The sequence below is a fragment of the Macrotis lagotis genome, chromosome X, assembly GCF_037893015.1.
Source record: "Macrotis lagotis isolate mMagLag1 chromosome X, bilby.v1.9.chrom.fasta, whole genome shotgun sequence".
NCBI lineage: Eukaryota > Metazoa > Chordata > Mammalia > Peramelemorphia > Peramelidae > Macrotis > Macrotis lagotis.
Window position 1 is genome coordinate 94,749,740 of NC_133666.1, and position 26,601 is coordinate 94,776,340.

General features: G+C 34.0%; 1 protein-coding gene across 3 annotated transcripts in view; it reads right to left on the minus strand.

The window, feature by feature from the left end:
• Nucleotides 1–26,045, minus strand: part of DCP2 (decapping mRNA 2) — an 87,189-nt gene extending 61,144 nt beyond the window's left edge. The window contains exons 1-4 of one of the 3 annotated variants that reach the window (XM_074202761.1): nucleotides 25,816–26,045; nucleotides 19,349–19,500; nucleotides 9,984–10,111; nucleotides 9,317–9,415 (exon numbers count right to left, since the gene is read on the minus strand). In XM_074202761.1, the coding sequence (XP_074058862.1) occupies nucleotides 9,317–9,415; nucleotides 9,984–10,111; nucleotides 19,349–19,500; nucleotides 25,816–25,868 (432 nt within the window). In that variant the 5' untranslated portion in view covers nucleotides 25,869–26,045. The remainder of the gene's footprint in view (nucleotides 1–9,316; nucleotides 9,416–9,983; nucleotides 10,112–19,348; nucleotides 19,501–25,815) is intronic. The other 2 variants (XM_074202763.1, XM_074202762.1) reach the window with 2 other exon arrangements.
• Nucleotides 26,046–26,601: the final 556 nt, after the last annotated feature.

Here is a 26,601-nt window from a genome sequence, read left to right on the forward strand (position 1 = left end):
TTTGTGAGTCTACATCCTATAAGAAAGCAGTAGTTACTCCAATGCAAAAGTATTTTTCAGATAGTCATTTACTATAGCTACAGAACATTAATAATGAAGTCATTCCCTTTTCTCTGTCACCTTGATCTGGTACCCCAACAGATACTACTTACTACTTTCAGAAAAATTCCATTGATTCTTAAGTCTTCCAGTGTTTTTAAAAGAATTGGTATTGAATTGTCAAAAGTTTTTCTGTAGTTATTAATATAATGATATGTTATGGGATTATTTATTTTGTTTTTAATCTGGTCTAACTGTTAATAATTTCTTAATATTAATCCCATCTAGTACATAATCTTTTTGATATGTAAGTGTAATCTCCTTGCTAGTATTTTATTTGAAATTTTTCATCAATATTCATTATAGAAATTGACCTATAATTTTCTTTGTTTCTGTTCTTTGTGATTTAAGTTTCAAAATCAAATTCATATCATAGAAGGACACTGGTGGGTCGACTATTTTTTCAAACATTTTACATAATATTGGAATTAATTGTTCCTTAAAGGTTTGATAGAATTACCTTGAAAATACATATGATGCTGTTTTTTTTCTCCTTATAAGAGTTCATTGATGGCAGGTTCAGTTTCTAAGACAGGATTATTTAAGTATTTTATTCCTTTTTTTGTTATTCCACCATTTCACTTAGATCATGAATTTTATTGACATACAGATAAGCAAAATTGTGTCTAATAACTGCTTTCATTTCATCTTAATTGGTTGTACCCTTTTCATTTTTGTCACTGATAATTTTCTTCTTTTTTAAGTAACCAAGGGTTTTGGAGAGGAAATGGAAAACCATTCAAGTATTTTTATAAAGAAAGTCGAAAAAGGGATCATGAAGAGTTGGACATGACGGAACAACTGAAAAATAAATGGCTTACTTTATTACTTTTTTTTAATAAAATCACTTTCTGGTAATAAAGTTTAATGGGGTTTTTTTGCGTTTCAATTTTATTCAATTCTTTGATTCTGATTTTTAAAACATCTTTTGTGGTGCTTAATTTAGGATGTTTACTTTGTTCTTTTACTATTTTTTTCTTTAGTTGCATATCCAATTAATTGATCTGCTTTGCTTTTGTTGATGTAAGTGTTTAGATATATACATTTCCCCAAGTAATGCTTTGACTACATTCAACAAATTTTGGTATTTGTCTCATTGTTAACATTATCTTTAATGAAAATAGATGATTTTTTAACAAGTTATTATTTGTTCCATTCACTGTGTGAGAATATTTATTTTCCTATTAATTTTGAATTCAAACTTTCAAGACAACTTATTGAATACAATTTTATATCACACATCTGTGAGATTTTTAAGCCCCAATACATGGTCAGTTTTTGTGAGGGTACCAAATCCAGTGAGAAAAAGGGAAGCAGTGATCAAAAGCTAAAAAGGGGAAGGTAAAAATTCCCATTCAATTTTCTTCAGAGGTCTATTACATCTAAATTTTCTAAAATTCTGTCCATCTCTTTAACTTCTTTGTTATTTTAACACTTAGATTTGTCTAAGTGTGAGAGAAGAAAATTGAAATCTCCCATTAGCATAGTTTTATGGTCGATTTTCTCATGAAATTCATTTATCTTTCCTTCAAGAATCTGGATTCTATGCCTTTGAGAGCATATATCTTTAGTATAGGGAAATGGATAAAGAATATGTACAGGCAGTTTTCATAAATAATCAGTTATCTAAAGTCATATAAAAACACTACTAATTAGATAAATGCAAATTAAAAGAACTCTGAGCTACCACCCCACACCTATCAGATTGGCTCTAATGACAGAAAAGGAAAATGACAAAAGTTGGAGGGGAAGTAGAAAAATTGTGACATTAATGCACTGCAGATGAAGGTGCATACAGATTCATCCATTTGCTAGTGTTATTGGCACTATGCCAAAGTGCTATAAGATCATATATACACTTTGACCAAGAAACACCACTACTGGGTCTGTATCTCAGAGATTAAAAAAAAAAAACCCGAAAGGCCTTAGGTGCACAAAAAATATTTATTTAGTGATGGCAAAAGAGATGTCCATCAGCTGGGGAATGATATAATTATGATAGATAAATAATAATATACATTATATAATTAATAATATAATTGTGACATTGTGCTATAAGAAACATAAAGCAGGATGCTCTCAGAAAATCATGGAAACACATATATAAAATGGTATTATGTGAAATGAGCAAAACCAGTAGGACATTCTATACACTAACAGCAATATTTTAAGATGAACAGCTCTGAATGACTTAACTATTCTCAGCCATATGATTCAAGACATTTCTGAAGGATTTATGACAAAATATGCTATCTATCTCCATAGATACATCACTGTATGAGTTTCACAAACTATAGGAAAAAAAAGGAAAAGGCTATCTGGGCTGAAAGACACTAGTTACTCAAAACAAATATGAAAACAGTCATCTACCATAAAGTATGCTACTAAGTATTTAACACCCAGTTCCTCAGAGGAGAAAAGTGAGTGTAGGCAAAGTTTATTATAATGATGTAAGTTCAGGTGTTTATTATAAATGTTATTAGTAAAAATGATATGTTAGCATATAACTTTCAAATAAAATTTAAACTACTGTAAATTCCATTTAGATAATTAAATTTGGCTAACAGCTGCATGCCAATTCAATTGAAACTTCTTTCAGCTTCAGCCCCTCTGATTTCAATAGTGCAATCTCTTTTGAGTTTTTTGTATAAATGCAGGGATTGGAATATTATTTAATTCAATATTATTATTTATAAAATCCTAAAAAAGAGGGCAATTACTTTTTTTAAAACTTTACATATGTGACAAATGATGAAATTAGTTTTTCACAAGGCCCTACAGATGGTTCTAAAAAATAAAAATAATTAAAAGCTTTCCACTGTCTCTGTTCAATAAAAAAAATAAATGTTCCTATGCTGAATTATATTTTAATAACATATTCCTAGGAAAATTTCTATTAATTTTTATACTTTTATTAAATGAAATGACTTTAAACTTAATCAAATCTTCAATTTGAAATTCACGCTTTCTGGTACTAATCTCTGTACCTAACTGGAATTAAGAGGAAAAACATTGTATATAAATGCAAGATGTGTACACCAGATAGCAAATGCAACTCTTGAACTACAGGTCTCCAATATATTCTCACCATTCAATCAGTTTTAATAATTTCAATTTTCAGTTTTTAACTCAGCTTTTACTAGATAGGTGATAATAAATATATTGTCCAGAAATATTTTAAAAAGATTTATTGATATTATTATCAAATACCAAACAGTCAAGTGATTACTATAACAAACAACTGCATTGATATTTCAGATTTTCTTCCCACAATTGTATTAACAGCACCATTAAAAATGGTTTTTGTTTGCTTTCAAATATTTAACATTTAAACCACAATCGTTTAAAATCGGTATTAAGATTTTTGAAAATACATTCTACTATTCATGCAAAGTAACAAATAACATAACCAGTAGCATTCACAAAATAGCTCCAGCAAACCACTGTCTATAGCAGTTATATTTTCCCCCTGATTTAAACCTAAAATTAGGGAAGTGGGAGAGTGAGAAATAAAACTAATGAGCTATGGTCAATAGAGGCAAGAAAAGCAGAAATGGAAGAAAAACACCTAAGCAGGAGAGATTAGAGGCTTCCAGAAGCCAAGATGAAGAGTAAGCAGGAAATTGCCATAACTCTCCCATATTTGCTTCTAAATAACCATAAAATATCATTTCCAAAAAAATCCTGGAAGGGCAGAACCAACAAAAAATAAGGGGGGAAACTATCGTTGAACCCAGAAACTTGGCAAGAAAGGTCTATCTCACCTAGGTAAAAGAGATGGGAAGGATACCAGCAATTGAGCAAAAAACAACAACAAAAGAATCTGACCATAGAAAGTTATTATGTGACAGGAAAGACCAAGACACTAACTCAGAAGAGGGCAATGTCAAAACACCTATGGGCAAACCTCAAAGAAAAATGGGAAGTGGTCTCATGTCCATAAAGAAGAAAAATTAGAAAAAGAAAATAGCTTTAAAAAGTACAAATGGAAGAAGAGATGCAAAAATCCCCAGTCCCAAAAGCAGGGGAGTCCAAAGTTTTAGCTCTTTTACGTCCTATCACCCAACAAAAACGCACTAAGGGCAGAATACAAAATTCAATACCCATTCGCGAAAACAATACACACCACACCACAAAGGAGCACAAATGTAACTCAAGTTTTACACGCATGGGCTCTGAGGGACACTGCAGCCCATATTACAGGTGGGAGACACCTTCCTTAAAGAGTATTGGCCAAATGGAAAAGAGAGTACAAAAGCTAATTGAAGTAAACAACTCCTTAAAAGTTAGAACTGGATAAGTGGAAGTGAGGGAATCTAAAAGACAGCCATATCTAATAAGTTATCATATAAATTCATGAAAAAAATGAAAGAAAACTTTAAATACCTCATGGGAAAAACAACTGGAAAATAGAACCAGGTCAAACAATATTTAAATCACTAGACTAGCAGAAAGTCTTAATTTAAGAAAAAAAAAGACCTGAACAATATCTTGATAAGTAATTATATTATCAAGGAAAAATTATCAAGGCTATTCAGATAGCCTATAAAAAGAAGGGAAAAAACAGGAGTGGGAAGAATCCACTAATCAAATCCAATGAATATTATAGCCAAATTTCAGAATTATCAGGTAAAAGAAAAAATAATACAAATGGTCAGAAAGAAACAATTCAAATCCTGGGAAACCACAATCATGATAATCCAAGACTTGGCAGCTGCAACACTGATGGATCAGAGGTCATGGAACATGATATTCTGGAAGATAAAGGAGCTAAGACTACAACCAAGAATTTAATCCTGCAAAATTAAGCATTATACCTCAAAAGAAAAAAAAAAAGGTCATTTAATGATAAGAATGTCAAGCTTTCATAAGGAGATGAACAGAACTAAACCAAAAATCTGATTTGCAATAACAAGAGCCAAGAGAAGCATAAATAGGTAAAAAGGGAAAATACAAGGGATCCAATAGAGCTAAACTGTTTACATTCCTAAAGGGGGAAGATGATACTTGTAATTCTCAAAAATTGTATCATTAACAGCAAAACTAAAAATTTAAGGGATGAGAAAAAGACATTCAATGGGTGCAGAAGGAAGGCAAATATAGAATGGAGTAAATTATTTCTCATGAAGAGGGTTAAAAGACATATTAAAGTAGAGGGGAAAAGGGGAGGGTGGGCAATGAGCAATGGTAATAAATCTGGTGATTTAAGGAATGAATAGTTACTAAAATATAAACTACCTAGATCGACAGATCAGGAAAAAGGTCTAAATAACCCATCTCAGAAAAAGATATCGAACAAGTCAGTAATAAATTCCCTACGAAAAAATCATGAACCCAAGTGGGCTCCATGAGTGAATTCTACCAAATATTTAAATAATGAGTAAACTCCAAAATTATTTGGAAAAACAGTTGAAAAAGGAATTCCCCCAAGTCCTTTTCTTACACAAATATTATGCCGATACCTAAACCAGAGAAAGAAAATTACAGACCAATTTCAAATATCAGTAACAAAACCAACAAAAATATGTTTATCTTAACAGATGCTGGAAAAAAAGCCAAAAAAAAAAAAAAAAGGATAATGACCAACATTGAAGGAACTATGGGGAAAAAATGGGAAATTAATGCAATGTTGGCTGAGCTGTGAACTGATTCAGCCATTCTATAGAGCATTTTGGAACTATGTCCTAAGGGCCATAGGAATACCACAACTAGGTATGTATCCCAAATGAGATAAAAAAAAAATTAATAGGAAAAGGACCTACACGTAATGTACACATAACAAAGAATTTGAAATTGAGGGTATAACTGCTCAATTAGGAAATGACTGAACAAACTGTGGTATGTGATTATGATGAAATACTATTCTGCTATAAGCAAAGATTAGAAGGATGCTATCAGAAAAACCTAGAAAGATTTATATGACCTGATTCAAAGTGAAATGTACTATGTACAAAGTAACAGCAATATTTTAAGATGAATAGCTGTGAATGATTTAGTTATTCTCAGCAATACAATAATCCAAGACAACTCTAAAGGACTTAAGATGAAAAATATTATCCATTTCCAGAGAAAGAACTGATGATATCTGAATAGACTGAAATATTCTTTTTTTCAAAACTTTTTTGAGGGTTTTGGGGGGGCATGGGGGGGTCTATATTCTCTTTCATTTTCCAATATGATTATTATGGAAATATTGCATGACTAAATATATATATAATTGGTTACCTTCTCAATGGTGGGGGATGGTGGAGGATGTAGGGGGAAGGAGTGAGAAAGGAGGAAGAGTGTTTAAATAACTGTTAAAATTGTTTTTACATGTTCTTACAAGTAATTGGGGAAATATAAAATATTAAATAAAAGAATATAAAATATACATATGCTAAAAATACTTTTGACAAAATACAATTAAAAATACCAAAGAGTATTGGAACAAAGGAAAGATTCCTTAAAATAATAAGCAGTATCCATCAAAAACTTTCAACAAGCATAGTCTGTAATGGGGATGAATCAGAAGCCTTCCCAATAAGATGAAGGGTAAAGCAAGGATGAACACTTTCACCACTATTAATCAATACAGTACTATGCTAGCTATAGCAACACGGGAAAAAAAAAGAAAACAAAGGAATGAGAATAGGAAACAAGGAAACAAAACTATCACTCCATGCAGATGATGAGATTTGAGAAGTTAAGAGAATCTTAGACAATTAAACTAAAAAACTAATTGAAATAATTACCAACTTTTACACAGTTTCAGGATATAATAAGATAAACAAAAAATCATTAGTATTTCTCATATGACCAAAGCATTTCTTATATGAACAAAGCTTCAGCAGCAAGGGATAGAAAGAGGAATTTTATTTAAAATAACTGTGAATAGGGGCCAACTAGGTGGTGCAGTGGATAGAGCACCAGTCCTGAAGTCGGGATGACCTGAGTTCAAATCTTGCCTCAGACATTTAATAATTGCATAGCTGTGTGACCTTGGGCAAGTCCTTGCATAAAATAAATAAATGAATGAAAAAACAAATAAATAAAATATTTACCATTATTAAAAAAAAATTAAAAAATAAAGTAAAATAACTGTGAATAATAAAAGGTTTTGGGGAGTATTTGCCAAGAGAAAACCTGATCTATATGAACCCACACACAATTACAAAATACTTTCCACACAAAGTCATATATAAACAATTGGAAAAATATCAACTGCTTATGTATAGATCACTCAATAAAAGACAATTCTACCTAATTTTGTTATGCAGTGCCATACTAATCCAACTACCAAGAAATTATTTCAAAGAACAAGAAATAGTTACAATAAAATTTATCTGGAAGAACAAAAGGTCAAGATTATCTATGGAATCAATGAAAAAAATTACAAAGGAAGGTGACTTAGTAATACCAGATCTCAAACTATATTATAAAGCAGTAATCAACGAAATCATTAAAAACCTGGTACTGACTGTGAAATAGATTAGGTACAATGACATTAGTAACCATTTCTTTGATAAACCCAAGCACTCAAGCTTCTGGAATAAGAACTCACTATTTGACACAAACTGCTAGGGGAAACTGAAACACAATATAAAGACCTTTAGACAAATATCTCACACTCTATACCAAGATAAGGTCAAAATGGGTACTTGATTTAGACATCAAAGGGTGACAGTATAAGCAAAATAGAAGAGCAAGGAACAGTCAACCTCTCGGATCTATGGGAAGGGGAAGAATTCAGGACCAAATAAGAGATAGAGAACACTAACAAATGTAAACTATATCATTTTGATTATATAAAATTAAAAAGCTTTTGTAAAAACAAAATCTATGCAATCAAGATGGGAAGGAAAGCAAAAAACAAGAGAATCTTTACAGCCAGTGTCTCTGATAATGACCTCATTTCTCAAATATAAAGGGAACAGAGTCAAATTTATAAGAATACAAGTCATTCCTCAATTCATAAATGGCCAATAACAAAGTTATCTAAAGTCATCTGAAGAAGTACTCTAAAAAAATAAGAAAAATAAAAAAAAGAGAAGTACTCTAAATCATTTTTGAATAGAGAATACAAATTAGAACAGCTCTGAGTTACCACCTCACACCTATAAGATTGGCTAATATAATAAAAAAGGAAAATGATAAATGTTGGAGTGGATTTGAGAAAACTGGGACACTAATGCACTGCTGGTGGAGTGGTGAACTGATCCAACCATTGTGGAGAGCAATTTGGAATTAAGCTCAAAGGACTGTAACATTATGCATATCTTTTGTTCAGGCTAAATATCACTACTAGGTCTTTAACTCAAAAAAGATTTTAAAAAAGGGAAAGGGGACATACCTAAATGAAAATATTTATAGCAACCATTTCCATAGTGGGAAAGTTTTGGGAATTGAGGTTATGCCCATCAATTAGTGAAGAGCTGAACAAGCTTTGGCATATGAATATAAGGGAATACTATTGTACAATAAGAAATGATGAATAGCAAATTTCAGAAAAGCCTGGAAAGACACGAACTGAAGCAAAGTGAAATGAGAAGAACCAGGAAAACACTGTCCACGATATCAGCAATATTTTGTGACAATCACTTATGAATGACTTAGCTCTCCTCAGCAACACAATGGTCCAAGACAAATGCAAAAGACATACAAGGTAAAATACTATCCAGAAAAGGAACTGATACAGATCTAAAGCTCTGAAAACAGATCAAAGAATACATTTGTTTTCACTTATTTTATTCTTTTTCATGGTTTTTTTCCTTGTGATCTGTTTCTTCTCTCACAAATGTGACTAAAATGGAAGATGTCTTACAAGATAGATACAATCTTTTTTGTTCTTTTTTTAATTTATTTAAGGCAACAGTGTTAAGTGACTTGCCCAAGGTCACACAGCTAGGCAATGAAGTATCTGAGGCCGAATTTGAACTGAGGTCCTCCTGACTCCAGGGCCATTGCTCTACCCATTGTGCCACCTAGCTGCCCCAAGATAGATATAATCTTTATCAAAGTGCATACCATTTTCAGAAGACTGGAGGGGAAAGAGAAAGGAAGAACTAACAGTCATATAAAAATGAATGCTAAAAGTTATCTAAATATGTTATAGGGAAAAATGAATGAAATGGAAATGCATAAGCAAATGGGAAGTGTACTTGAGAAAACATCAGAAAGCAAGCACAAAAAAGGTTATAATAGACAAATACCATTTACCTAAAAATACATAACTTACCTCTCTTGCAGCACAGTCATGTGGAGCCTCCTCTTTATTTACTTTTCCCTTTGGAAATCCCCAACCTGATTTTGCTAGATAACCCTGAACCAATAATACCTTAAAAAAGAAACAACACAAAAATAAATGTAATTTGTTGAGGGCAAAGACTGCCTCCTTTCTGCATTTAGTATAGTAGCTGGCACCCACACAGAAGTCACTTAATAGTTTGTTAGTGATTCACTACAAGAAAAATAAAACATCCTCAATTGAGCTATTTGGGATTTTTCTCCCTGAAGTTTCATCAGAAAAATCTACAACAAATAATTGATTTTCTTAAATCTAAATATGAAATTATACTGCCAATTGGCAGTGAAGTGAAAGAGCACTGTCTTTATTTTTATTTTGAACTCAGCACTTGCTACTTAGTCTTAATGAAGCAAACTGCCACAACCAAGAAACTAGACTATCAAACCAGAGAATACCAAAAGTTGGGGAGGGGGAAAGGAGAGAATAAATGTAACACAAGATATCATACCCTTGTAGAAGATAATACTATTTTTTTTAAAAACTCAACTCAGAACATTAGTGTGACATATATATTTAAGCTAAAAAGTTTCCTGAGTTATATGCTAGTTAGTTCACTTAAAATATTGCATATATCACTGTGACTCTTAATTTTACTCACATTTTCAAGTGTTTCATCAAGAATAATTGCACCATATGTTGGTACTCCCATTTTATATTCCTTCCATTCATCTAAAACTTTCTGAACATCTTCACCTTGAGGCAGTAAAAAAGGGCAATGACTGAAGAGTAGAAGTAATGTCAAGGAAGCCAATTAGCTTTTTCTCAAAAAACTATAATACACAGATAAAAGGAACAGAATCATTCAGTGAACTATATTTTGTTTATTCTAAGAAGTAATCTTTAAAAGCCTCACTCTTGGATTCACCAAAGTTGGTTTTTCCCTACTTATCATGAAGATAGGTTATAATCAAAAGCAAATTTGAGGATATATACAACTAGAGGTGAACAGACTACAGATGCCCTGAGATACTAAAAGAATAAGAGAAAGGCTTTCAAAGAATTACAATTATTGTTTTCAACTAACTTTTTTGTTTAAACTCCAGAATTATGCAAGTATTACATATCATCTGCAAAAAAGTTTTAATCCCTCATTACCCATTCTGATTCCTTCAATTTCTTTTTCTTCTCTTTGTTATTGCTAGTATTTCTATTATAACATTGAATTATATTGGTGATAACAGGTATCTTTAGCTCACTCAATAAGAAGGCTTCTAGCTTATCTTCATTACAAATGATTGTTGATGGTTTCAGGTAGATATTTGTTATAATTTTAAGGAAAAAATCCATTTATACCTCCTATGCTTTTAAATTTTTCTTAATAAGAATGAGCTATATATCATCGACAAAACCCTCTAAGAAAAAATAGTGAGAGAAACCCCATAGAAAATATATGTAGATTATATAAAATACTTGGAATGATGCCTGCCAAGACAAACCCTAAAACTACATGAACATAATAACCATAAAACACTTTTTATACAATGAAATCAGATTTAAATAACTAGAGAAATATTTATTGTTTCTGGGTAACAAGTTCATCTATTCAATGACAAACCAATTAAATTGCAAAAAAATATTTTACTGAGATAGAAAAAATGGTAAAAATAATTTGGAAGAACATAAGGTCAAAAACATCAAAGAAACTAATGAAAATTACATAAAGGAAGAAGATTTAGTAGTACCATCTTATCTGGTATTGGATAAAAAACAGGAAGATCAGTGGAAGAGGGTAACTATAAAATGCATAGTAGTAAATGATTACAGAAAGCTTGTGCTTGACTCATCTATAAAGATTTAAGCTTCTGTGTTCAGAATACACTTTGGTAAAAAAAATGGTTGGGAAAATTAGAAAGTAGTAGGGCAGAAATTGGATATAAATCAGTATTTTACCAAGTGAGGTCAAAATGGATACATGACCTAGATGTAAAGAGAGATTGCATAAGAAAACTAGGAGAACATGGAACATATCACACTTGTGGATAGGAGAATAATTTATGAATAAACAAGATATAGTGAAATGAAAAATGGATAACTTTGATCACACTAAATTAAAAAGGGTTTGTACAAATAAAACCAATGTGAACAAGAATAGAAAGAAAGCATAACATAGGGGAAAACTCCTATAAACACTTTCACAGATAAAGATTTCATATCTCAAATACATAAAGAATTTTGTCAAATTTATAAAACTGTGTCATTTCCCAAATGATATGAATGGATAGTTTCTTGATGAAAAAAATCAAAGCTATAAATAGTCATAAAAAAATACACTAATTATTATTGATTTGAGAAATGCAAATTAAATATCTGAGGTACTACCTCACATCTATCAGACTGACTGATAGAAAAGGAAAAGGACAAATGTTGGAGGGAGAATGTAGGAAAATTGGGAAAGTAATGCATTATTGGTGTCAAAAGTATCAGACTGATAAATAATAAGAATTCAGATTCTAAAAGAAATCTGGTCAAATCTTCAAGAAATCAGGTGGCAAAAAACAATTTAATAAAAATAAATAGAACCTACAACAATGGCTATCAATATTCATGCTATCAGATGCATCATTCCTATGATACTGGTGAGAACAGACAGCTAAAAATTTGGCAACAAAACAACTTACCTAAAAGTTTAAAAATAAATAATTAAACTTTAAATAAAAAATATTCTCAGACTGCTTAATTGACCCAAAGAAACTTTTTTTATTTTTGTTTTTGCAAGACAATAGGGTTAAGTGACTTGCCCAAGGTCAGACAGCTAATTATTTCTTAAGTGTCTGAAGCTGGACTTGAACTCCAGTTTTCCTGACCAGAGGTCAGTACCCTATTCACTATGATACCTAGCTACCCCTGATCTCAAAGAAATTTAAAACAATCTAGTTTCCTCAGGGTGACCAGAGATCCACTGGGGCATTTCTACATTAGCATAGGCCACTGCATGCCTCTTAGAGGCTCTTGCAGTTATGGAAAATAGGAGGCTGAGATACCTGGACCCCTCTGAAAGAAAAATCCCCCCTGGGTTTAATATTAAAAGCATTTAAACTTCCTGTAATAATAGCAAGTAGAAAGGATCTTGCTTTTTTGATCTAAGTTTGTTGTCATTTCATGGCATAAGTAAGAGTGACATTAGTGTTTTGAAATTATCGTGTATAAGATTAAATTTCTTAGAATTTTATTTTCTTTTTGAGAATGATGTGAATATAATTTAGTAGATATAAATAAAACTGCAAAACAAAAATGTAGAATTCATTAAGGTAAGTTTAAAGTTAAGAAGTATTTTTGTTGCTTCATTTTAAGAAAATAAGATTTCCCCAAAATAAGATTTCAGTATGGAAACATGATTTGTTAATAATTCATACATCATTTAATTTGGAACCTAATGCATCCTAGGTGTGTTATATCTGGAATTTAGGTACACTTGTATCTGAAAGTCATCTAAAGATATTCTAATTGTTTTAAAGTAATATGGAAAATAACTGAATCTATTAATAGAGAAAATTGTTTCTATAGAATCTTTCTATATGTAAACTGGGACTCTTGTAAACATCCCAAACATTTTAATGCTTGCTTTGAAGTAAAAACACCTATGTAACACAGATACAATAATTTGTGATGTTTCTTTAATAATCTCGTGCTATTTCTAATGTGAGAGTATAACTGATATAAATCCTTATAAGCTGAACTCAATTGAAGTTTTGATCATTTTGGAGTTTGTTATTTAAGAGCTTACAGAGGGGCAGCTAGATGGTGCAGGAGTTCAAATCTGGCCTCAGACACTTAGAAAATGCCCTAGCTGTGTTTTCTTGGGCAAGTCACTTAACCCCATTGCCTTAAATAAATTAAAACAAAAGATCTTAAGAAACTTTTGAATTGGCATTATTCTATGTCTATTTCCAGGTATAATCCAGGTATGGTGGGGAGGGGCAGAGGTAGAGAAAAGGAGGGTGTTAGCATCTACAGAAGCCAGAAAACCCAATGGGGGTTGGACAGTGTAGGTGACAAGCTCATTGAGATAAGATTTGCAAGAGCAAGTTCTAAAACTGAACTGACTTGGTTTTCCAAAAGTGAAATTTGGAAATTGTCTCACCTGACAGATTTAAGGTCTGATTCAAGGCATTTGTCTATCCTACATGACCTCTTCCTGGAAACTGACATCTAAATGCATAAAGGAATTTTCCTTCTCTTTATGTCTCTGATCTTTATGGTAAATTGTTGTAATCATGTCAGGTAATCAATATTAAAATCAGGCATAGAAATTTTAAATCATTTAGCTTACAGTTGTCTGAATTCTAATAGCCAGGTAGCCTATTAGTCTTGGCATCTACTGTTGACTATATGTTCCCATGATGCTAAGAGGACATTTAAGTGAAGCAATAAAATGTTTTTGTGACATCAAGATATGATTCTATTATAACAGTCTCAAGTCCTATTTTAAAGAAAGGAAATGAGTCAACTAAATATATCAGAAGACTAGACCTATGGTCTATTTAGAAATATATTAAAGAGAAAAATTCATTTTTAGTTAAGGATATTTGAGTCATCATTTTAATAATAGGAAAAGGTTAAAATTTTTATTTGTAAATAACATACTGGATACTCTTTGTTCTAAAATGATTATCAAAGGTATATGTTACAAGCTTAAGTTAACTTGGCAATCATTAGTGAACTGACTTCTGTACTGGAATTTGTATGGAAATTTGTAAAGTGGAGTGACATCTTCCAAACAGGGGAATGATTAAAAAAAAATAATTTTTATTTGTAACTGAATTTTCTGCATATATCAACATGACAGCAGGCAAATTAAAATGTAAATTGTAATGATCAAAGAAATTTCAGAGTTTTATTTTCTATTGATGAAAATATGAGTTTTGATTTGATTAAAATGTTCAGTTAAGAAGTTCTTTTACCATAAAAGAAGACCTCTACAAGAACCTGAACTGAACAAGACTTTTGGAACAGACCTTGAAGATAAAGAAAAACATCAGATGTCACCAGAAGAAAGAAAACTTGGACCAGAAATTTAGGTCATGGTTTATCATGGTTTACCTATTTGTGCAGGTTACTTAATCAAAAGGGACCTGATCTTTCCCCTTGATTCACAGCATCACCCATACTTATGCCTGCTCCTTAGAGATAGAACTCATGTTTGTTGCCTGCCCATTACCAGGACAGTATAAGCAGAAAAACCTTTACATACTTAATAAAATATAGGGCAAGGAAAAAGATATATATGAAAAAGAAAGTGAAAAATTTTTAACTAAAATCGAGAAAATGAGAAATACCTAGGGAGGATGGAGAAAACTATAAAAAAAAAAGTTGGTATATGGAACTATGTGGAAAACTCAATCTATCCAATTGTTACATAAAGATGGATAAAATAGGTACGCAGTAAAAGACATAACCAGAGAGACTGGAAAACTGGTCCATATCCTTGGCTGAATTGGTACAGTGGTTCCTGATGGAAAAAGGCAGTGGGGATAATTATGACTACTTTAAATGGATTAATCTTACTACCTTTATGTAAACCTTGTCTTATATGGTTAATCATAAAAACTGTACAAGATGCAATAAGAAACATGGCTGGGGGGGATCCATATTCTGGAAAAGTTAATATTAAAATGTTAACTGAGAGAATTAATGATCAAAATATTAATGCTGCAGAATGTGAACTGAATGATACTAAAGAGATTTGAGAGTCATGAGGACAAAGGGAAATTTTGGAAGCAGAATCCTTATTAAAAAGAATAGGAGGGATTAAGAAATCACTGTATTAAGCAATTCTGCAAATATTGACAAAAAAAAAAAGAGAAATTTACCTTGAAGAATGCTATACTAAACAAACAAACATATCCTGTGTCCTGAGTTGGGGGTCCCCAGCTAAAGGATAGGACAGGCAGAACAGCTTGGACTCAAGAGGTCATGCCCCAGTCACACTGTTCTTACTTCTGGAAATGTTTAATTAACTTAATAATACACCTTGTGTGTAGAAAGAGGGTCATTAACACAACAAGCACTGTATGATCAAGAAGGGAGAACATATTAAGGAGGGTATCAAATGAGAGCATAAGAGGTATAACCCAGAAGAGTTGGAACAATCTTGACTCTGGTGGGGGAAGTAATATAAAGCTTGTTCTCATTTCTGTATTTAGAGTTGGGTTTCTCCAGGATACGACACCCAGTACTTGCGAGAACCAAAATAAAAGAGTTCTCCTTCACTCACTTTGGTCTTAATTTCATTTCTAGGACAGGCCAGGTCTCTGATCAGCTTTGAGCCACAGCAGTGCACAACAGCTGCCAATGGGATTCCTGATTCAGGTTCCCCCACACACCAAATTCACAAGTGAAGAAGTTAAATTGTTTGAGTAAAATTCAATGGAAATAATTATTATTTTTATAACTTTATCTTACCAACATTACCACAGAAGACTGATTTGACTGTTCAACTAAAGACAGTCTCAAATACCCTTATAATATTAAATAAAAAACTCAAGTCACACTCCACTTTTATTTAACCTATGCTTAATGATTTAATAGAAAAACTGTATCTGTTGGCAGTAAGAATTAGAAAAAAAGCATTTGCCACAGTACTCTAAAGAACTTTAATTTAAACACCTGAATAAAAGAGAGGAAATAAAACATATTAAATATGCATTAAATAAGATGAGAGATTACAATAAAATTCTGATTTTGGGAGCACTCGGGGAATTAGTACATTGGTTTAGAAAGGAATTATAGGCCTACTTCAGGAAATGAAATGTTATTTCTCTACAGTAAACTACTGCCAAAGAAGTAGCTTAATTAGCTTGTTTTCATGAAGATAGAAAAATGACTCAAAAATTTATCATACAACCAGTATTCTGGGAAGAACTCTGAGAATGTGAAATCAATAAAAGAACACGATCCTGACTACAAAGTTCATAAATCTACAACTAGAAGGGAGCTCTGAAGTCATCTAGTCCAACCTGATTATTTTACTGATGAAGAAACTCTCAGGATATGTGCTACATACATTGTTCAAATCAGGTACTTAAAAATTAATACTTAATGATTAATATATGAACTATTTGGGCAACACAGCATGCCTTCATACATTTAGCAATCAAAACACTGAAAAGCAATAGAAAATGATCTGTATATAAAAGTATAAAGCTTAATAACCATTAATGGCTTAGCAATGTTTTTTTTAAGTTTGCAAAAGTTGAGTCTAATCCATTCCAAATTTTTCACAAATTCTAAAATAGCCCAAATAGTTCTGCCATGCTGACAAGAAATATTACTGATTTTTAATATGTTAATGTCAAAATGGATTTTAAATACTAATATTTAAAAAGAAAACTGAACAGAATGACGATTCATACACTTAATTTAATGAAAACCATAATCCTTTGCAGGACAATAACTAAGAGAGACAATTACCACAAAAGAAATATTTTTCTTAATTTCAATTCTAATTCATAATATGACAGAATTATTCCATGAAATTTCATAGTTGGAGGAAAAAGTGATTCTAACTAGGAATCAGATAACACTAGCTCTAACACACTTAATGTGTTTCTTTGGGCAAAATACATCATCAACCTTCATATATAGAAGATGGAATTAAATGCTGCTTCTTTCATGCGATCATTATGAGGATTAAAGGATATATGTGAAAATACTTTGTGTGTAAATGGTAAAATCCAACTATAAAGTATACAGAATATTACATGAATTCCAAATATTAACTTACATTAACCTCTCATTCCCAAAAGAAATGGGTACATTTGAGTTTTTAAGCATTATTAAAGAGATTTATACATGAATTATAACATCTCTCCCTAACTCTTTGCAAGCTTTTTAGTCAACCAAATCTCTAAGCACCTTCTCTCAAGAGATTTTATCCTTTCCCATGACTTTAACTATAATTTTTAGTTAGCTAATTTCCAAAGTTGTATTTCCAGTCTTTACTTTTCTTCCAAGGAAAACTTCCATCACTTCTAACTACCTGATTCCACTTGTATTTTTGCTGATCTCAAAACCCAACATTTCTACAACTTATCTCTTCCCCTTTCCAACAAGTTCTACTGGATTTTTCTGTTTCCTAAGGGTAGCAAAATTTTCTCCCACTCAATCCTTTTTTTTTCTTGTAAGGCAATGGGGATAAGTGACTCATCCAAGGTCACACAGCTAAGTAGTTCATAAGTGTCTGAGACCGAATTTGAACTCAGGTCCTCCTGACTCCAGGGCCTATGCTCTATCCACAGTGCCACCTTGTCGCTCCACCCACTCAATCTTAAATGAATTCTAAAGTCTAGTTCTAAATGTAAAATTTATAGATATTTGAATCCTCTCTTGCCTTCCCTTTAAAAAAAATCTAATTTTTTCTTTATAATCTCTCTCAAATCCATCACACACACACACACACACACACACACACACACACACACAAACACACAGTCTCCCCCCAAAGAAAAGTTAATAGTAATAGACCACCCACAAAATGCCTTAAGACTTTGCAAAATACTGATAGTGGAATATTACAGAAGATAAATAACTAGAAAGTCATGTCTACATTTATATCAAGTAATAGGATAAAAAATAATGGGCCAAAAGAATAATACCCATGAGTGCAACAATGTAAACAATGTCAAATTGTGAAGCAACAAAATTCTAGTCAAATATGATTGTTCAGAGTTGATACTTTGCTCTTTTTTGTTAACTAAGATTAAAGAATGTTAACCAGTTAAGGGAGAAAGTTCAGAAGGTATCTATCATTCACCCCCAAAATTTTTAAATAAAGAGCAACCTCATGAGAAAAACTGCTTCAGAGCCATTATGTGGCCCAGTACTTTTGTGGGGCTATAACTATAAAAGAGAATGAGGGTTAATAACAATTGATAATAACTCTTACAGGTAGAAACCTGCTCCAATCTAACCTACATACTGCCAACAGAAGAACATTTCTGAAACAATGATTGCCCTTAAAATCTTTGTATTTGTATTTCCAGTGCTGAACACAGTGCCTGGTAAGTAATAGGTGCTTAATAAATGCTCGGCTGATTATTTCATTCTCCAGTCAAAAACTTTAAATGACTCCCTTTCTATTCCATAGCAAATAGAGTTCAAACTCTTTAGCTTAGTATCCAGAAACATCTGCAATCAGATTTCAATCTACCTTTCCAGCTTCATATTCCATACTATATTCCACTTTGCCTCCAAATAGGTAGTTCATATCCTGTCCCTCTAACCTTTTGCTCAAGAATTCCTTCTGGAGGGGCAGCTAGGTGGTGCAGTGGATAAATACTTAATAATTACCTTGATAATACTTAATAATTACCTAGCTGTGTGGCCTTGGGCAAGCCATTTAACCCCATTTGCCATGCAAAAACCTAAAAAAAAAAATTCCTTCTGAAATGTCCTTTCTTCATTCTACTAAACTAATTGTTATTATTCCTTAAGTCTCTTAAGAGTCTCTCATGTTCTTAAAATCACCACAACTTAAAGAAAAATTTTCTTATCTGAATTCTTAGAAAACATTTTGGCAATTAATAATATACTATAGCTTGATTACTATTATTACTATTACTATTATAAATTTTATGAGAAAAAGTGTTTCTGATGGTCTGACTAAACATGTCAATCTGATTAAATCTAAACAGAAATAAAAGGAATATAAATATGGAATGAACCTGTGATTTCACTGAAACAGGGAATGCCATGGTAAGGCAACAGTAAAAACAGGCAAAGGTAAACTTTAACTGTTCTAAGAAAAGAAAAAAAGTTAATTTCAAGATTCATAAAATTTTCTAAAAAACCTTTAAGACTAGTTTACAATACACGTTTGAAGATTCAATTTTTTCTCTTCTCTTATAAATATGTTTTGAGTGGGCTATACCCCTCAAAGACAAGATAAGAAAGAAAACTTTTTGGTATAATGACATTTTACTCACAAGAATAAAAAATGATAATTATACTAACAAAAAAGGATATCAGCTTTAGCAAAGTCTCTTATCCCACACTGAGGTAATCCTGGTGTGTTCTGCATGTAGAAATCCAAGTAAAACCAATGGGCAAGTTCAATCTGAAAACATACTCGGATAGCATTGTCTCTTTCCTCACTGGGAATATGCAAAATAAATCGGCTGCCAAAAGCACAAAAACAAGGCAAAAATTACATTCAGAAACAATAATAAAGTTAAAACATGCAATCAACAGCCTAGAAATGGAACTGATAAGGCACAGAAATGAAAGTGTTAACCAAAGAAGTTTAACTGGCATAGAAGCACTCTTTAATCATAAAAGAAAGTTCTACTTGTGAGAAATCCCTGAGTGTTTGGTTTCCACAAGGTCTATGTAAGAGGAGGCTGTGAGTTAAAGATATACATTACAATAGTCTATGGCTACTGATTAGGTTGAAAGGCAGAGGAATGTGGGAAAATGACTAAAGGGGGGGTGAAGGAATTGATCTGGACCATTCACTGAACTGGAAGAGGTCTTCCAAACTGACCTAAAGATGCCAGACTTGAGATTAGACTGAACACTGCTCCAACTTGTCTGGGTTGACCTAGGAACCCTGACCTTACACAAATGTGCTGGAGTAATTAGGTTCATGCATATTAACTCAAACACTCCCTGTGATGATTGAGAGTCTTCAGTATAACAAGCATCCTATGTACAGGGGGGAGAAAGCATGTTTAAGAGTATTATGAAGAGGGCATTTTGAGTAGACTGTACCCTGACAATTCATACCAAAGCGTAGCTTGGAGGGAGGAAAAATTGTATATAATGGTATATGAAATTGTACATAAAACTAGACATTGTCACAATTTGGGGCTTTTTTCCACTGGGGAAATTGCCTGTTCCTGCTGGGATGCTAATTAATAAAAAGCCTTACAATCGCTCGAGGCTAAGTTTTATTATTCTGAGTCATTTATAACATACTCCTCATGAAATCAGAAAGTAATCAGAAAAACAATGTGCTGCATTTACCGAATCATTTCACCATGATACACAAATTCAGATAGAAAGGTAACAGCTAATTTTTTTAAAATTAAACAATCAGAAATTATTACAGAAATAAATACTGGTAGAAAAATACAAAATAATTTTTGATTCTAAAATAGTCCAAACACTATTACAATAAATAGTACTTACCGCTAAGTTCCACCTGCACAACCATATTTCCAAGAATCCACAAAAAGAAATAATGTCATAAAATTAAATGCAGAACCTTCTACAAATATAAATAATGTGTGACTTGACCAATAAACAATATTGAAAGAAATTATTAAGCAAGCACTCTTACTAATGTATTAATAAGTGGTATAAACTCTAAGGTTTCATCATCTCAAATCTAGAAAACTGACAAAGGTGGTAAAAGCTAGGCTCTTCAAAATCAGAAAACAAGCACATTGCTATGTTGTTGATGGAGACAGGAATTGATTTTTTTTAGTGACTAAATTATTCATAGCCTCTGAATCATGGAATCCCTACTATGCATATACCTCAAGCAAGGGGGAAGGAAACTATATATAAATATTTATACTAGTACATTTTTATGGCAGCAAAATAAACAAAAAACAAAGACTAGAAGTGAATTAAAGGTCCAGTATGTGAGAAATGGCTGAACTTATGACATATGATTGCCATATCAGGGCTGTCCAATCTTACTTTTAAAAGTTTTTATTAAAGCAATTGACAATTTATCTTGATTTGTCATTTTAGTAACAGCTCTGCCATAGTTCCCACCCCAGGCCACATTTTGGCCAGCCCTGTAGTATAGGGATAAAGGAGAGATAAGAATTCAGAGAAAATTAGGAAGACTTAAATGTGGAATCAAGGAAACAAAATCAAAAGAACAAGATACACACTTGCCACAACTTAAAGAAAAACCAAATTTTTAGCATTCAATTTTGATTGCTGCTAATATTTTTTCTTGTTTTCTTATTAACTTTTTCAATTAATAAGCATTAAAAACATTTAGAGCCAAAGTATTCAGATCAATGCCATGGCCAATTTTGAGTAGAGGACTGGTATCAAGTAAGCAAGTATTTATTAACTGTCAGGCCTGGAATCAGGAAGATTCATCTCCTTGATTTCAAATTGGCCTCAGACACTTACTAGCTGTGTAATCCTTGCCAAGTCACTTAAACCCTGATTGTCTCAGTTTCCTCTTCTGTAAAATGAGTTGAAGAAGGAAATAGCAAACACTCTAGTACCTTTACCAAGAGGTCCAAATGGGACCATGAAAAGCAGGACACAATTGAAAAATAAACTGAACATGTCAAAAGTGAAACAATCCTGCCCTGTATACACACATATTCTTTAGAATGGATAGGACAGTAACTATTTTACTTTTTTGTCTTTCTATATGTGAGGAAACTTCCTCTACCAATGCATATCAATATTGAGAGGTTTAATGATTTGCCCAGTCACAAACAATTTAGGTGTCAAATATAAAATACACAGAAACTTAATAAAAGGTTAAGTTTAGAAAGGAAAGAAATTTAACCACATATGCTTTGCAAAATCCTTAAAAAAAATTATTTGAAAGCTTATCGATGAGTTCTATAAATGAGTTATAGGTGAAGATGAAAATGAACAAAGATGTTAGCCAGGAATGTACAGAAAAGAATATTTAAGAAGGGGATGTGGATAAATTAATAAAATTTGGTAACTTAAATATGTGAGGCCAAAGAATGGAGTCAAAAATGAAAAGGGGGGGGGCGGCTAGGTGGCACAGTGGATAAAGCACCCGCCCTGGAGTCAGGAGTATCTGGGTTCAAATCCGGTCTCAGACACTTAATAATTACCTAGCTGTGTGGCCTTGGGCAAGCCACTTAACCCCGTTTGCCTTGCAAAAACCTTAAAAAAAAATTAAAGGGGAAGGGGTAGCTAAGTGGCGCAGTGGATAGAGCATGGGCCTTGGAGTCAGGAGTACCTGAGTTCAAATCCTATCTCAGACACTTAATAATTACCTAGCTGTGTGGCCTTGGGCAAGCCATTTAACCCCATTGCCTTGCAAAAAAAAAAATGAAAGGGAAACCTGAGTGACAAGAATCATAGTGGTACCCTCAACAATAATAAGGAATTATGCAAGCGGAGTCAGTTTGAGGAGATACATAACAAATTCTGTTTGGGGTAAGATGAGTTTTAAACATATCCTTCTTTGTAGGGATACAAAAATAGAAGAAATCATGAACTGTCAAACTCAGAACACACTGGTTTTTAAAAATTCATTTATTTATTTATTTATTTAGATTTTTTGGTTTCTGTAAGGCAATGGGGTTAAGTGGCTTGCCCAAGGCCACACAGCTAAGTATTATTAAGTGTCTGAGGCTAGATTTGAACCAAGGTACTCCTGACTCCAGGGCTGCGGCTCTATCCACTGTGCCACCTAACTTAACCGGTTTTTTTTTTAATAGAGGGTATTTCACATTTATTTGTAAAACATGAGTTCAACCATTCTTTCCTAGCCATTGTTCCAGCTTCCCAGACCAAAATCTTAAGCTTATTCAAAACTTTTTAACCAAACCCTATCCCAATTTCCCCCCTCGATCAAGAAAATGACCATTCTTAAAAAAAACTTAAGTATGACAGTACCCATAATAAAACAAAATAAAAGCTAAAAAACTCCAAAGATAATGGCAGTACAAGGAACATCTAGCCTGAATTAGTTATATAGACTGAATTGCTACAAAATGCAACCAATTACATATTTGATTTCATTTTAAAATATATCACAAACAATATTTTGGTAGTTAAAATATTTTGAAATGGGATATGTACAACCAAAGTCTGAAATTAAAAATTTTAATTTAGCAATTTAGAAATGTAATCCAGCAGATTTAAAATATTTTTTGTTTTTGTTGTTGTTTAGGTTTTTGCAAGGCAAACGGGGTTAAGTGGCTTGCCCAAGGCCACACAGCTAGGTAAAGATTAAGTGTCTGAGACCGGATTTGAACCCAGGTCCTCCTGACTCCAGGGCCGGTGCTTTATCCACTGTGCCACCTAGCCGCCCCAGCTGATTTAAAATCTAATCAAGACACAAACATATATATTCTGCTTCCTTTTCAATTTAATCATTTTTTTCAAATCTCAAGTTGTGAAGAAGTAAGTGGCCTTAATCAACTGGAGAAGAAAACGGCAAACCACTCCAGTGTCTTTGCCAGGAAAGCCCCAAGGACAATACTGTTGTGATATGGATCCCAGGGTAACAACAGTGTAAGACATGATTGAACAACAAACAACTAGATTCTCTTCAAGTTTTAAAGATTTCAAGCTTAGGCAGCCACAGACATAAAAGAAATAAAATGTCAGTTAAAAAAAAAAAGACAATAGCAGCTAGGTGGCATAGTCCATAGAGCAGCAGCCCAGGAGTCAGGAGGACCTGAGTTCAAATGTGGCCTCAAACATTTAATAATTACCTAGCTGTGTGACCTGGGGCAAATCACTTAATCCCATTGTCTTGCAAAAAAACAAAACAAAACAAAAAGACCTCAGATCACTGATCCATAGAATTTATGTGCAGGATAGGCCCATCAAGTAAAAATCTTTCATTTTTATAAATGAACAAATAGAGGCATAAAGAGGTCCAACAGAGCTACAAGAATAAATGGCTTTGTTTTTACCCTATGAGAAAAATAGACTTTTTAGCATCTTTGCAGGTCAAGTTCTTCTGCTGAATTCCTAAAGTCTGGTTCTCTCCAAGGCAGAATTCTCTTTTACTGGGGGATTAGCTCCCTTAAGCTGCTTCATCCCTCAGAAGACTTTGTTTTACTGGTTCTCTACAGCCTGTATTCCTTTCCTCTCCTTGGATTCAATGTTTCCTATTGTCTAGTAGTTCTACTTCAAAGCTAGAGGCCTAATATTGATGGTTAGGAGAGCAGGAAGGGAAGAAAAATCCTCATTCTTCCCAGCACTTCAAGAGTTTCTGTCTTGCATTGTCTCCTATCAAAGGAGAACTGGTGAAATCAGTTCAGGGTTTAGTAATTTTAATCCCCCAGCAGCATGGCTAATTTGCTTACAATCAAATCCAATAGAAGTTGTCAACTTTTTGACTGGGCTAAACAGAGAAGTGCTGAATCTCATAAATAAAGGCAATCATCTTTTACAATTAATTTAACACCACCGTTAATACAATGTAAAGATATTTTGGCCCTGCAGCTACATTAATTATGTTAACATTATATTGAATTTGAGACTTTTTTAAAAGCCCTAACTAGTCTTGAAATATTCACCTGCATACTTTCATTTTTTATTCAGTTTTATGGTGGTTGGTGAGCCTGCTCAGTCAGGTTCGACTCTTCAGGACCCCATTTGAAGTTTTCTTGACATACTGGAGTGGTTTGCCATTTTCTCCGCCAGGTCAATAAGGTTTAAGTACAGGACCACACTGCTAGTAAGGATCTGATGCCAGATTTGAATTTAGAAAGATTAAACGATTTAGGCAGCTAGGTAACAGAATGGATTTAGCACCAGACTTGGAATCAGGGAAATCTGAGTTCAAATCTGGTCTCAGATGCTTAATAGATTTGTCACTCTAGGCAAGTCATTGAATTTCAGTTTGCCTCAGTTTTCTCATCTGAAAACAGCATCTTATCTCCCAGAATTGCTGAGGATTTAATAAGATAATAAATGCAAAATGCTTAGCACAGTGCCTTGTATATATTAAGTGCTATAAAATTGTTAGCTATCGTTATTTAATTTCTAAAACAATATTTAATAGCTAGAGTTCGTGTAAATATATCCTAATCAACTGCTCAGTGCAATTTTAAATTATCTAATCCTTCCCTTAATCTTATTTTCATCACCTACAAATTAATCCAAATTTTTAAACCACGCTTAACACGCCATCGGCATATAGCCATTACCTTTGACCTTAACCATTACTCACAAATTCACTCCTTCCATATTCATTATTCTGAAATTTCCTTATCTGATCACAGAAAATCGAGGGCAGAAAAATAGGGTGGAGAAAGGAGAAAATTCTATGCGAAAGGTGATTTAAAAATGTCAAAGAAGGGGAACTTACAATGACATGTGATTGCTAGGAATATGAATAAAGTGGAAGCACAAACATATAAGAAACGAATCTCAAACTAGGTAAATCAATGCAATTTTTTTAAAAAAGCGGGGTCTTCCGGGAAAGAAGTGTGTGGGGGGGTATTTGAAAAAGGACGAGAGAATGTGGGCAGGAGGAAAAGCCGATAACGGGAAGAAAAGACCATTAGGCAGAGAGGACTGGGGGGTCTGGGGGTTCCCAGGGGAAGCCGGGGAACAGAACGACGCCAAGGGGCTGGGGAGGCCGGAGGCCGGAGGCCGGGGGGCCTGCGGGAGGCGCGGCGCCGGGGTGCAGGGGCGCCGGGGTGCAGGGGCGCCGGGGTGCAGGGGCGCCGGGGTGCAGGGGCGCCGGGGTGCAGCGGCGCCGGGGTGCAGGGGCGCCGGGCCTCGGGTACCTGCAGAGATCGTCCAGGACGCTGCCGGGAATCTCCACTCGCTTGGTCTCCATGATGAGCACCAGCGGCAGAAGCAGAGCATCCCGGGCAGCCCGGGGCGGGCCCTGCACGCGCACCCGCGTGCTCACACACGCCACACCCGCACAGGCGCGAACGCGAGCTGCCGCGGCTCCCCGACAAACGCACAAGTCGCCCTCCGCGCGAACGCCGCTCCCAAAGGCGAGGAGGAGCTGGGGAAGGGGCGGAAGCCTCGCACCCCCGCGACCCGACGGGCGGGCTCGGGAGCCGCGACCGAGGGGGGCGTGGCCAGATGGGTCGGCCTTCGTGAATCCTTAGGGTCCAATGAGAAGCGAGCGTAAGGAGAGGAGAGGGACTTCACCAATAGCAGGTTTGTTTGTTGAGGAGTCAGGTCCAATCGGTGTTTAGGAAGCGCGGTCGCGACCCGAGAGGGAAGCCTCTGGTTGAAGTGCGCAGGCGCGTCTTGTTTCTGCTTTCCTCTTCTGTGGTCCCGGGGTGTCTGAAAGCCCCCTTCCCCGCGCCTTGTCCGTGTCTCCCTGGCTGCGCAGCTTCCTCCCGGAGGGAGAAATAAGATTCTCGAGGAATTTATCCTGAGAAACAACACGAACTCGTGTTTATTTATGCAAAATATCAACGAAGTTATAGAAGCTCAGGGGCTTGAACAGAACCTTGGAGGGACTAGGAACTCCAAGATGTAGCCTTAAGTGGGGGATGCTTCCCGGCCCCGGAGGGCAGAGAGGACAGAGGCCTGCAAATGGCAGAAGAAGG